This window comes from Vulpes vulpes, chromosome 16, assembly GCF_048418805.1.
Source record: "Vulpes vulpes isolate BD-2025 chromosome 16, VulVul3, whole genome shotgun sequence".
NCBI lineage: Eukaryota > Metazoa > Chordata > Mammalia > Carnivora > Canidae > Vulpes > Vulpes vulpes.
In genome coordinates this window covers 23779551-23793844 of record NC_132795.1, presented here as the reverse complement: position 1 = coordinate 23793844, position 14294 = coordinate 23779551, and the positions used below count along the sequence as shown (strand labels likewise).

Sequence of the window (14294 nt, the reverse complement as noted above, 5' to 3'; positions counted from 1 at the left end):
AGTTCCAGGATCGAGTCCTGCATCAGGTTTTCTGTGGAGAGCCTGCCTCTCCCTCTGCCTGTGTCTCTGCCTCTGTCTCTCATGAATAAATAAAATCTTTATAAAAAAATTTTGCAATTCCCTAATGACATACAATGTTAAGTATCTTTTCATATGCTTATTTGCCATTCGTATATCTTCTTTGGTGAGGTGTCTATTAAGGCCTTAGCCCCATTTTTAAATCAGTTCATTATTGTTCAGTTTTAAGAATTTTCTGTATACTGTAACATTTATCAGATATATTTTTGTTTTCTCTCAATCTATGGCTTGTCTTTTCATTTTCTTGACACTGTATTTCACAGAGTTGAAGTTTTTAATTATAATGAAGCCCGACTTATCAATTATTTCTCTCATAAATCATGCCTTTGGTGTTGTATATGAAAAAGCCATTGGTGGGCTGCCTGGGTGGCTCAGTAGGTTAAGCGTCTGCCTTCAGGTCAGGTCATGATCCTGGAGTCTTGGGATCAAGCCCTGCATGGGGTACCTTGCTCAGTGGGGAGTCTGCTTCTCCCTCTACTTCTGCCCCTCCCCGCTGCTCATGCATGCTCGTACATTCACTCTTTCTCTCTCTCTCAAATGAATAAATAAAATCTTTAAAAAGTCATTGTCAAACTTATGGTCATTTAGGTTTTTCTCCTATGTTATTTTCTGGAGTTTTACAGTTCTGTGTTTTACATTTAGATCTGTGATCACCTTTGAACTAATTTTTGTGAGAAGTGTAACACCTGTGTCTAGATTTAGTTTTTTGTATGTGAAAGTCTGGTTGTTCCAGCATCATTTGTTGAAAATATTATCTTTTCTCCATTGTATTGCATTTGCTTCTCTGTCAAAAATTAGTTGACTACCTATGGGTCTATTTCTGGGCTCTCTATTCTGTTACATTGATTTATTTGTCTGTTCTTTTACTAATATCACATTGTCTTACTATAGCTTTATAGTGTCTTGAAGTTGAGTAGTATCAGTTCTCTGACTTTGTTCTTTTCCTTTAATACTGTGTTAGCTATTCTGGATCTTTTGCCTTTCTATATAAACTTTAAAATCTGTTTGTCAATATCCACAAAATAACATGCTGAAATTTTGACTGGGATTGTTTTGAACCTGTAGATAAAGTTGGGAAGAATGGACATCTTGACAATATGGTGTCTTCCTATCCATGCACATGGAATATTTCTCCATTTATTTAGTTCTTCTTTGATTTCATCAGAGTTTTGTAATTTTTGTCATCTAGACCTTGTACATATTTTGTTAGATTTATACCTAAATATTTCATTTTTTTTATTAATTGCTGGTAAGCAGAAAAGCAGTTGACTTTTGCATATTAACCTTATATCCTGCAGTCTTGTTATAAGTTGCTTTTACTTCCAGGAGTTTTTTTGTCAGTTCTTTTGGATTTTCTATGTAGATGATCATGTCATCTGCAAACAAAGGCAGTTTTATTTTTTCCTTCCCAATCTGTCGTACTTTTGTTTCCTTTTCTGGTCTTTCCGCATTAGCTACGACTTCTAGTACAATGTTGAAATGGAGAAATGCCTTGCCTTGCCTTGTTCCCCATTAATAATTTTACTACATTTAAAAATATAAAAAAAATAAAAATGTAGAAGTGGTACCTTTGAGTCCACTAAATGTTCACACATGAAAAATTTTTTAAAGATTTATTTTTCACGAGAGACATGGAGAGAGTGGCAGAGACATGGGCAGAGGGAGAAGCAGGCTCCTCACAGGGAGCTCCTCATGGGGATCTGAGCCGAAGTCAGATTCTTGGCTGAGCCACCCAGGCATCCCCAAATTTTTTAAATATAACATTACAAGTAACAGTTAAAATCAGGAAAAAATTAGGGGCTCAGGGCATGAGCAGAGCTGAATGTAACCTTGAGGGTGAAATACATTCATAGCACTTCAAATATTTTCAAATGTAATGTTTAATAAATGCTGATAAATTGAACTACTGAGAATGAGGTGTTACTTAAGGCTTGTCATATGGTAGAGTCCACATGACATGTCTATGCAAGGAGCAACTTATTTGATTTATTAATTAACTTATGGCCCATAATTTGTTTTAATCTGTCAGATTTGACAGTACATAGTAGTATGAGTCAGAAACAGTAATGAATAATTTTAATCCATTATAATTTAAAGTTTTTTATTTTAGGTATAGTTTCAATTTAATCTTCTAATTTGTCAGATTAGAAGGATAAACAAACTGATTTGATTTGGACTCCCTGCTTATTAAAGAAACTTTCTTAAAGAGCATTCAAGAAAGATTAAAAAATATATCAAAAGTCAAGACAGAAAGTGAAAATAAAGGAGTTGAGGTAATGTCCAGGTAGGATAAGCATTATGAAATAATGTAAAATGGTATTTATGAAAAAGTCAAAATTGATAGTATAAAATAGAAAATATAACCTATAAATATTTTTCAGGTAAAAATCATTTTGGCCAATTTTTAAAGTTGAGAGAGGAAGGATTTAAATAAACCTTGGTTAAAATTTCCTGAATGACATAAAAGTCTCTTCCTTAAAGGTTTACAAGATTAAATAGGAGACCTTTAGGTTAAGAACATTTCGCTGCAAAGAGAATGAAGGAAGATACGGAAATTTGAAATTTACAAATACTTTAAAATGTCACTAATGTGTTCATTCTAAGTTTTAAAGATAAGCAACAGACACACACTCTGTTGGGTGTTGTATGAAACAACACTGTTTCATGAAAGGTGTAACTAAAGTCTGAAGCACTCAAGAAAAAATGGCTAAAAAATTTCAATATATTTTATCTGATTTAGTTGTGTAACTCAAATTGATACAATCTTAAGTCTGACTAATGGAAAAGTAAGCAAAAATAACTGCTTTAATATACAAAGATATAGAAGACATTTCTAAGTGGACCACTAATGTACAGCATGGTGACTATAATTAATAATACCGTACTACATATTTGAAAGTTGCTATGAGAGTTGATCTTAAAAGTTCTGATTATAAGAAAGAAAATTTTAAGTATGTGAGGTTTTGGATGTTAACTAGACTTACTGTGATGATCATTTCATAATATATACATATGTTTTACAACAAACTAATATGTTATATGTTGATTATATCTCATTGCTATTCCTCTCACATATTACTTTTTTTTTTTTTAAGATTTTATTTATTTATTCATGAGAGAGAGAGAGAGGCAGAGACACAGACAGAGAGAGAAGCAGGCTCCATGCAGGGAGTCCCCTGATGTGGGACTCGATCTGGGGACTCCAGGACCACGCCCTGAGCCAAAGGCAGAGGCCCAACCGCTGAGCCATCCAGGCATCCCTTCACATATTACTTATTGTGTTGTTGTTCTCTGATGTTTTGTGGTTTTTGCCTTGAGATTTTCTCCCAAGGGTATCATCAGCTAAAGACGGTTGGTAATATTTAGATGGATGGAAAAAAAAAATAGAGGAATGGAGAGTGGTTGTAGCTCATGCTGTGGTTTGAGAAGGGGTGGGGACTGCCATGCCCAGGATATAGATCCCTTAAGGCATCATCATCTAGGCTGTAACAACTCTTTGTTGCCGTTTCAGTAGGCAACCTTGCTGACTGGGGTCAGTCTCTCAATACTTCTGCCTTGTACAATGCTCTCCTTTCATACATGTAACTCATCATAGTGAAAATGGCCAGTATATTTTATTGAATTTATAGAAATTTGTGTCTTAATTATTATCAACTTTTGTAAGTGTTAGAAAACATGTAGCTTTCTCTTTGTAAGGCATGAAATTCCTATGTATTATTCATTTATAGTATTTTTAGGTCTTATTTATGCAGATCTGAGTTATGATTATGATATTAAAATCTATCACAGCTGTGTTTCTTTCTCTTGGTTAATTTTCAGCAGTGTTTATATACATATTTTTTAAGTTTTTTATTTTTATTAAGTAATTTCTACACCCCAGATGGGGCTCAAATTCATGACCCTGAGATCAAGAGTTGCACTCTTTCAAATGAGCCAGCCAGGTGCCCCTACTTTATACTTTTGATGTTACATTATTACACTGACTTACTCATGTAATTAATGAAATGATTTTTAGAGAGATTTAGAGTGAGTGAGAGCTGGGAGATTGGGCAGAGGGAGAGTGAAAGAGAATCTTGAGCAGATTCCCCACTGAGTGGATAGCCTGACACAGGGCTCAATCTCACAAACCTGAGATCCTGACCTGAGCTGAAATCAAGAGTCATTCAACTGACTGAGCCATCCAGGTGCTCCTATTTTATTTTTTAAAGTTTTATTTAAGTAATCTCTGTACCGCCTGGATGGATCATACTCACAACTCCGAGATCAAGAGTGGCAGCTCCTCCAACTGAGCCAGCTCAGTTGTATATGTGTATATGTATACACATATACACACACATAAACACAAAAGATTTTACTTAATTATTCATGAGAGACACACAGAAAAAGAGGAAGAGACACAGGCAGAGGGAGAAGCAGGCTCCACACAGGAAGCCTGATGTGGCACTCGATCCCAGGACTATGGGATCACGCCCCGAGCCTCAACTGCTGAGCCACCCAGGTGTCCCATCCTACTTTATATTTCTGATGTCACATTATTAGACTTATTCATATTATATTTAACCTTTTTTCACAATCAACTGGACTTCTCTGTCTTGTTTAACGCTTTTTACTTTGAAATTTATTTTCTTATTAATATCATCCTGGTTTTTTTTCCCTATGCTGGTCACATTTGCCTGGTATATCTTGGCTGGAAACAATCTGGTGTTCATTGCATTTTTGAAGCTAATTTTTATTTTTATTATAGTATTTATATACCTAGTTTAAAAAATCAAATTGTGGTTAAAGGGTAAGGAAAAAAGGGCTTCAACACAGTCCTCCTCCCCTGCCACTCCACTCCTATTTCACCTTACTTTTTCAGAAATGGTCACATTCATTTGTATGAGTTGTTTCTTCTAGCATTTATTTCTGTATTTCTATCGTTATTAACTCAAAATTTCATTATCTAATGACTTCTTTATGATAGATAAGGACTTGACCTCTTATATTTCTTTTATTTCCTTGCCTATCCTCTTTATATCATAAGCTTTGCTTAAATTTATGTTAATTATTTTAATTATTATGCTTATGTAAATACTGTTCACTAATGAGCCAAGTGGTATATTATAATTATGTTTTCTTTCTTTTTTTTTTATGTTTTCTTTTTTTAAACAGTTTTGTTTTTTACTAATTGCTTCATGTCCCCTATTCATTCAATTTTCTTCAAATTTATGTTTAAGTCCCCCATATCTTTCAGTAGTTCTATAAGATACTTAATACAATTTACTACACAAATAAAAATTACTTCTACAGGGAATAATCCTGAATCTTGCTCTAATTCTAGACTGATTGTTCTCTTCATGCCGATACTTCTCTCTGTTGTCATCCTCAGAATTCCTATAGACTTTTTTTTAAAGATTTTATTTTATTTTTTTAAATATTTTTATTTACTTATTCATGACACACAGACAGGGAGAGAGAGGCAGAGACACAGGCAGAGGGACAAGTAGGCTCCATGCAAGGAGCCCGACGTGGGACTCGATCCCGGGTCTCCAGGATCAGGCCCTGGGCTGAAGGCAGGCACTAAACTGCTGAGCTACACGGGCTGCCCAAAGATTTATTTATTCATGAGAGACATGGAGAGAGGCAGAGATATAGGCAGAGGGAGAAGCAGGCTCCATGCAGGAAGCCCAATGTGGGACTCATTGGGCCCCATTCCAGGACCCCGGGATCATAACCTGAGCCAAAGGCAGATGCTCAACCACTGAGCCACCCAGGTGCCCCAGAATTCCTATAGCCTTTGCACTGTATTAGATGCCTGTCTTTTTGTTTTCTGTTTTTTTTTTCCTAGTTTATTCTCTTGTTTTGGTGAAATACATGTCTAGCAGCATCCTGAAAAAGGATACATGGGAAGTAAATTTTTTGAGACTCTACTGTATAAGACTATATTTTTTCATTTATACTTGTCTATTATAGTATCCTAGACTAAAATTTGCTTTTTTTTCCTTTTTTAAAAAAATATTTTATTTATTCATGAGAGACACAGAGAAAGAGAGAGAGAGAGGCAGAGACACAGGCAGAGGGAGAAGCAGGCTCCATGCAGGGAGCCCAATGTGGGACTCGATCCAGGGACTGCAGGATCATGCCCTAAGCCAGGCATCCCAAGATTAAAATTTTCATTAAATATTTTTAAAGCTTTGCCTCAGTGTTTTCTAGCTTCCAGTGTTGCTGATTCTTTGTATGTGACCTATTTTCTTGTTTTAGTTTTTTTTTTTTAATCTTTGCTATTCTGAAATTTCACAATAATGTCTGACTGTGAGTCTTTTGTGGCAAATGTGCCAAGTAATTGGTAGGCTCTTGTCCTTAACTTTCTAGGGGATTTTCTTGTGTTAACTTTTTGCTAATTTCCTCCAAACCATTTTCTTTTTCTGGAATTAATATTTAACTTCTTGAATTAATCTAATTAAAAAAAATTTTGATTAATCTTCTAATTTTATCTTTTTCTCTATTATTATTTACCTCTGTCTTTTTTTGTTCTATTTTCTCAAAAACTTCTGCCTATTATGTTTAACCCTTTCACATTTATTTCAGCTATCACATTAGTGGAAAAACTAGTAGAATTTGACTAATGTATACAGTTGAATTAAGAGGATCATATTTTTTTTAAGAGGATCATATTAATGCTCATTTCCTGTAGTGCCCTCCAGTCAAAGAACAGTAAGTAGGGTGAAAGATACACAGAAACTCTATTATTTTTTACAAATTTTCTGTAAACCTGAAATTACTTTAAAATACAAAAGTTAGGGGATCCCTGTGTGGCGCAGCGGTTTGGCGCCTGCCTTTGGCCCAGGGCGCGATCCTGGAGACCCGGGATCGAATCCCACATCGGGCTCCCGGTGCATGGAGCCTGCTTCTCCCTCTGCCTGTGTCTCTGCCTCTCTCTCTCTCTGTGTGTTACTATCATAAATAAATAAAAATTAAAAAAAAAATAAAAAAAATAAAATACAAAAGTTAAAGAAAGTTAAAGGGACCAATATGTTTGAGAAAAAATGAAGTGTTTGCCAGGATGTCTATGCATGGAACACTTCACATTAATTTTCTCTTATCTCTAAGAGGATATTAATTATATTATCTTTGATATTTTCTTCTGTTCCTGCATTAGATGTTTCTTTCTGTTTGTTATAGTTTCTTATTACGGAAGCTTTCTTCTAATGTGATTCCATGTCCATATTTAAGAGGGGGAAGCTCTAAAATCCTGATGGGAAGTTCTTTGTGCATGGATAGGTTTGTCAATGAACTTTACTGTTAGGGATTTCAGAAGACCAGCTAGGTTTTTCTTTTGGTAGAAAGTGTGCTTAGGTTAGAATCCTGGATCTTCCACTTATCAATTTACTTTTTATGCTTAAAGTGATCAAGGTTAATATTCCTAGCAATCAGATATACTGGCATCTTGTATCCCTTGAAATGATACACTGAGAAGGGCACATCACTTATGTGACATTCTTGCCCCAAGTGCATTAACTTCTATTTTTTTTAAAAAGATTTTATTCTTTTTAAAGTAATCTCTACACCAAATTTGGGGCTTAAACTTACAACTCTGACATCAAGAGTCGCATGCTCTACTGACTGAACCAGCTAGGTACCCCTGCATAACTTCTATTTAATCAAGAGAAAATACCAAACTCATATTGATGGATAGTCAACAAAATAATTGACCAGCACTTTTTAAAAGTTTCAGAGTCATGAAAGACAAAGAAAGACTAAATTTCATGAATTGGAGGAGAGTAAGGAGAGATCACAAACTAATATAACAGAAAAAGAACTGTTGTAGAAAAACTCGTGAAATTGAATAGATTTGTAGTTTAGTTAATATTATCAAAGCTAACTTTTGTTTGCTCTATAATTATATAAGTTGTTAAAATGAGGAGAAGGTGGATGAAGGGATACATAAATTATGTATTATTTTTTGCAACTTTTAAGTCTAAAATTATTTGAAAACAAATTATTGGAAAAAAAGTTTGAAACAAAAAAGACCAGGATATATGAAGGAGGGTAATGGATATTTACCAGAATATTTATACATGGATTGCCTCTCATTAATTTTGCTTGAAGGATGGTGAATCCTTTTTGACTTATATATTCAAAACAAATCAAGGGTGTTTTTGTTTTACTATTAAAATTTCTGCTCATTCTTTTTCAGTTTTTTTTCTGTATTCTTTTTGAGAATTACTTTATTTTTGGTTGGACTTGTCTCTTCTCTCTAGTGTAGTATTTTATCTCTTAGCATTTCATCTTTCATGTTTTCTTCTGTATTCTGGAAGATTTTTTAAAAATTGTTTCTACATCAAGGATTTGTTTTTATGTAGTAATTACTGGTCCTTTATAGCAAAAACAAATTTAATTTTTTTCATCATATCAACAGTTTCACACAGTGTTTTCTTACACTGGCCACCAACCATTTCATCTTTCCTGTTTTTCAGTCTGTAATTACTGGAAATACAGGATGTGTTTTCACAGGTTCAAGTTTTGTCTTAAATACATGTTCTTAATACAAATATCCATATGTATGCTATTTATCCTTGCCTTCAATGTAGTGCCATATGCAAAAATATTTTCATGGGACCTATACAGTGTAACACTTTTCTGTTTAGCTTGTCCTTGAATGGAGATCTGTCCATGACAATTCTGAAAGATTAATTTCATGAGTTCTTGATTCCTCTTACTGTCCTCCATCCCTGTTAGGCTTATAGCAAGAAAGGGGCTTGATACACACAGAGCCTATGCAATTTCTAGTGCCTCCCTTGGTGAGTTTTTTTGCTCCTGCTGCCAAGTTCCTTATTGAGTAAAATAATTTATTGTGCAAAATCTGAGACTACCTATAGTTTGACTATGTACAGTGCATGAAAATTTATATCCTCCTGTATGCCCAGAGCTGCAAGTACAGACTTCCTGTTTCTGCCCTCTAGAATACAGTGCTTTACAATTGTTGGCCTTTACTCTGAGGAGTTGCTGAATATGTGGGAATTTTAGTTTCTAAATTGCTTTATAAGAAGTGTTAATGATAGTGAAATGAGATGGTTAGGAAGAAGATAGTAGTAGAATGTTTTTGTAAAGATAGTGCCAATTTTTAGTTTAAGTGTATATTATGATAGGTCAAATCCTTTTTAATTTACTTTTGAATCACAGTGTTTTTCTAAAGGGTAAGATATAATAGGTAAATAGCTGTGTTTTTCATTCAAGTCAAATTGGTGCTTTAATTAGAAGAAATTCCTGGCAAGAAGTTAAATATTATCCTTAATATCAAATATTTTCATGAATAGCTATTATACATTGGAGTTAAATAAACATTTAACTTAAAGGTTAACTTCAAATTATAATTTCCCCAGTTTCCAGTATCTCAATTAATCCTAAGAACAAATTTAGTAGATAGTTATATTAATACAAAAATGGAAAAACACTATAAAACAGAAACACTATAATTTTCCACTTATACCATTTCTTTTAAAGATTTTATTTATTTATTCATGAGAGACACAGAGAGAGGCAGAGATAGAAGCAGGTTCCACGCAGGAAGCCCAATGTGGGACTCGATGCTGGGACTCCGGGATCATGCCCTGAACTAAAGGCAGATGCTCAACAACTGAGCCACCCAGGCATCCCCACTTATACCATTCTTACCTAGGGGTTTGATACTGATCTTAAAAGCATGACAGTTCAAATGTCCAGATCTACAAAGATTTTCCTTTTGTTCCTTCCTGTAGTCTAACTCAATGGGCTTTACTTTGATATTCTGTGATTTGCTTTATTGACCTCTAAATTTAATTCTATATAAGATGTGACTCTACTGAATTAAAAAAAAATGATACTCTAACTAATACCGTATTTCATCCAATAGATTCTATATTGGTCAACTTTACAATAGATATAGCTGATTTAACAGTATAGTAGTATGCCTGACAGCTGATGAATAGTTTGTGACAGTCTTTTACAGCAGTTAGACTTGTGCTCTGAGCTCTGAATAAGGTCTCTATTTTATTGATTAGATTTGATGCTCAAGATAATTTGGACATCTGAAATTGCTACTTTGGAATATATCCAATAACACCCTTAAAATTATAATCATTAGAGTTTAAAAATGACATATACTTATAAAAACAATATGTTCAAATTATTTTAAGGAATATTTCCACCTTTCAATTTTAACTCACCAAGGTATTTGGTATACCATGGAAAATCTGCATAGTAAAAACAAAGGCTAATATTTCAAATGTCAATATTTTAATATTAGTCTACTTCAATATGTTTTAAGGAAAAGATCATCTCCTGAAGATGTAACAGTTATATATCAAGACTTCTATAATACACATGTACTATAAACAAAGGTAGATAATTTTCCACACAATAAAACTTGGTATATTAAAGCATTTCTATAGGGTTATATAGTTTTAGTAAACTATAGAAGTGGTTTTGGAGTTTCTGTCCCTGAGTGGGGTAGCATTTTCTGTTGAGAGCCATCAAATCACCTAAAAAAATTACTGAGTACAAAATACATAGGGCATTAGATCTTAAAATATAAAAACAGGAAATCTAAAACTTTATACGATAGCCCCGTGTTCCAGTTTTGACTTTGAAAGTTTACTGAATTTTTTTCTCATCTCTAACAAAGAGGACTTGTTTTTTTCCCCTGCCCCTCTCAACATGACATCTCTACATTAAAAATAAAACGCTAGGGATTCCTGGGTAACTCAGTGGTTGAGCGTCTGCCTTTGGCTCAGGGCGTGATCCTGCAGTCCCGGGATCAAGTCCCACATCGGGCTTCCTGCATGGAGCCTGCTTCTCCCTCTGTCTATGTCTCTGCCTCTCTCTCTTTCTCTGTGTCTCTCATGAATAAATAAATAAAATCTTTAAAATAAATAAAACATTAAATTCCACTGATACTGAGACATATATTTTTTCATATTTCAAAACCTCTGAATAGGGATACGTTTACAATTGATGGCAATATTTTTCTTTTATAGTGATAAATAATGGCGTGTCTTATAATCCATGATGTTGCAGATTCAATGAAATCTGATATTACGGTTGTGAGAGACGTGATGGGCTAGTTTAGCACAGTTCATAGCTCTTCAACTCTTCCCTATTCTTTAAATCTTCCCTATTCTTTAAATCTTAACTCAGCTAGGACTAAAATATTCCCTATGATGTATCCCATAGGATAACCAGGATATTTATAACCCTTCCCTTAATGAGACAGATTAAGTTCCAAATTGAAATAAGTCAGTAGTTTCGTTCCCTTTAGGTTTGCAGTATGGTAGAGCAAAGATTTGTGTTAGGACAGAAGGGGCATTTCTCTAGATTTGAAGACAGAGGTTAATGGTTCCAGTTGTAAGCTTATATGCACAAAGAAAGATATCTATTTATACCTCTGTTATGATTGGTATTCAACGTAATGTGTATTTTCTATATGACTAAATTAAAGAGTAAGATAGCAATTTCATTGTATAATTTCTGTCATTTCCTACTCATAGATTTAAGAAAATGTAGAAAGTGTTTGTTCTTAACTACAGGAATTAAACTTTACATTAAGAATGTGTAGCATTTGGGTGCAGTGGCGGCAGTCACTTAAGTGTCTCTCTTTGGTTCAGGTCCTGATCCCAGGATCTAGGGATCAAGCCCCTGCACTGGGCTCCCTGCTCAATGGGGTGCCTGCTCCTCCTTCCTACTTGTGCTCTCTCTCTCTCTCTGATAAATAAAATCTTAGAAAAAAAGGAACGTGCAACATTAACATTTTTTGAAAATTTGTCCGATCCTAGTACCACTTCATCCTCTATTGGAATCATTCAAGTAGTACAACTGCAATCATTTATATTTATATATTTGATCTATATAATTAGTACTTATTTAATATGGCAAAGCTCTTTCAACTATTCCTAGAGAAGTATATTTGGAGAAAATGTTAACATCAGAGAAAGTCTGTTTTAGAAGATTTTTATACTATAATAATTCTCTATACATAACATTAGGAACACTCTAGGCTGTGATACTAGGTCAAATTATGGTTTTATTTCATGTGTGCAGTACAGTGGTAATAGCAGTGAAGGAATTCAGTATATAGTGATGGGATAAGGACATATGAGAGAGTGGGGAGGCTCCTTAAAGTAGACTGTCTTGGTATTGAGTTCCAATACATGGGACGGGTCAGAATAAATATGAGTGTGAAATAGCTCATCTCCCTCATTTTATTATAGAGTATGCCTACTTTCCTTACCAAAGTACGCGGAAGCAAGATTCATATTACCATTGCAATAGTTAATCAATCTGTGGTTCTTACAGATATAGTTCCATTTCCCCCAAGTAATGATGAAGAGCTTCACTATGAAACTAGGTCATAAGGGAATAAGCAGAATTCCCTGCTACACAGTAGAGAGCTGAAATATATTGAATATATACATAGATCTAACTAGATTCCCACTCTGGCTCCATCTGATTTAAGATGTACAAACGCAATTCCCAAACTGGAAGAATAGAATGTTAACTCTTTTCATCTCCCCATAAATGCTATATGCCATTAACACAACCAAAATCTAAGTATATGAAATATCTAGGCAAATTCACTGAGAACAAAAGTTGAGTAGAGGGTACCAGGGACTGGTGGGAGAAAAGAATGGGAAGTTATTGCTTAATGGTACAGATTTTCTATTTGGGGCAATGAAAAAGTGTGGAAATATAGTGGTAATGGTTTCACAGCATTGTGGATGTAATTAATTGGGTATACACTTAAAACTGGCAAATTATAAATTATATATATTTTATACTAAATAAAACATTTTTGACAATGTGTGGTATATAACTTATTCAAAACTAATTGTAGAAATTATAGTTAATTTAGAATTGTACATTCTTCACATGAAAGAATTCACTAATTCTGTTCTTCTGATCACAAATGTGATATATTGAAAATTATTTCTCTTCGGAAAAGAAATTTGAAAAGCTTGAAATATGACTGAAAAAAATAATGAAAAATCAAAACAAACTTCTTACTTTAATTGGTTCAGGCTGCATCACAGGTGCAGGCATAGCGATGGCACTTGGAGCATAAACTTGGTGATATGTTGCTTGAACTCCATGATCAGAATAAGGCTGTTAGAAAAAAAGGGAAAAAACTTTCATTTATTAGTTCAAAATATTTATTCAGCTTTGCAATGTACTAGGCATTCTGCTACACAATGGAGGAACACAAATGAAAAACATGTTCTCTATCTTTAATTAATTTACAGACTTATAAGGGACAGTTGAGTGGTCAAAATTACCATTAGTCTTCTGAAACATATATAGAAGAAAAGATTTGAAGAATTAGGAAAAGAAGGTGGAAATAGTACGTGCAAAGACAACTAAGAACACACCTCACAGGGCCCCTGGGAGGCTCAGTGGGTTAGGCACCTGACTCTTTTTTTCTTTTTAAAGATTTATTTATTTATTTATGATAGACATAGAGAGAAAGAGAGGCAGAGACACAGGAGGAGGGAGAAGCAGGCTCCATGCCGGGAGCCCAACGCGGAACTTGATCCCGGGACTCCAGGATCGCGCCCTGGGCCAAAGGCAGGCGCCAAACCACTGAGCCACCCAGGGATCCCCAGGCACCTGACTCTTGATTTCAGTTCAGGTCATGATCTCAAGATTGTGAGATCAAGCCCCAAGTTGGGCTTTGAGCTCAGTGCGGAGTTTGCTTGTCCCTCTCCCTCTGCTCCTCCTCCCAATCTCATTCTCTCTCTCTTTCTCTCTCACTCTCAAATAAGTAAGTACAATCTTTGGAAAAAAAAAAACACATCTCATATCACAAGACATGCAGGATTATGTTCAAGGGAGAAAATCAGGTTGGCTTCAGAATTCTTTATGGCTTACACTTAACACCAGAAAAGAGTAGACTAGAAGTTCTATAAGAAAATAGTTAAGAGTTGAATTTGGTTCCCTCAAAATATATGTTAAAGTCTAACCTCTGGTATATCAGAGTGTGACCTGATTTGTAGACATGATATTTACAGAGGTAATCAAGTTAAAGTATGGTCATTATGGTAGAACTTTATTTATTCATGAGAGACCCAGAGAGAAAGGCAGAGACACAGGCAGAGGGAGAAGCAGGCTCCATGCAGGGAGCCCGATGTGGGACTCAACCCCGGGTCTCCAGGATCACAACCTGGGCTGAAAGCAGCGCTAAACCGCTGAGCCACCTGGGCTGCCCA

At 34.8% G+C, this 14294-nt stretch overlaps 1 protein-coding gene across 2 annotated transcripts in view; it reads right to left on the bottom strand.

The window, feature by feature from the left end:
* The window catches only part of BOLL (boule homolog, RNA binding protein), a 49000-nt gene that overhangs the window by 7337 nt on the left and 27369 nt on the right, over positions 1–14294 (bottom strand). For both annotated transcript variants that reach the window (XM_072741281.1, XM_026002478.2), the window contains exon 10: positions 13096–13194. In XM_072741281.1, coding sequence (XP_072597382.1) covers positions 13096–13194 — 99 coding nt within the window. The remainder of the gene's footprint in view (positions 1–13095; positions 13195–14294) is intronic.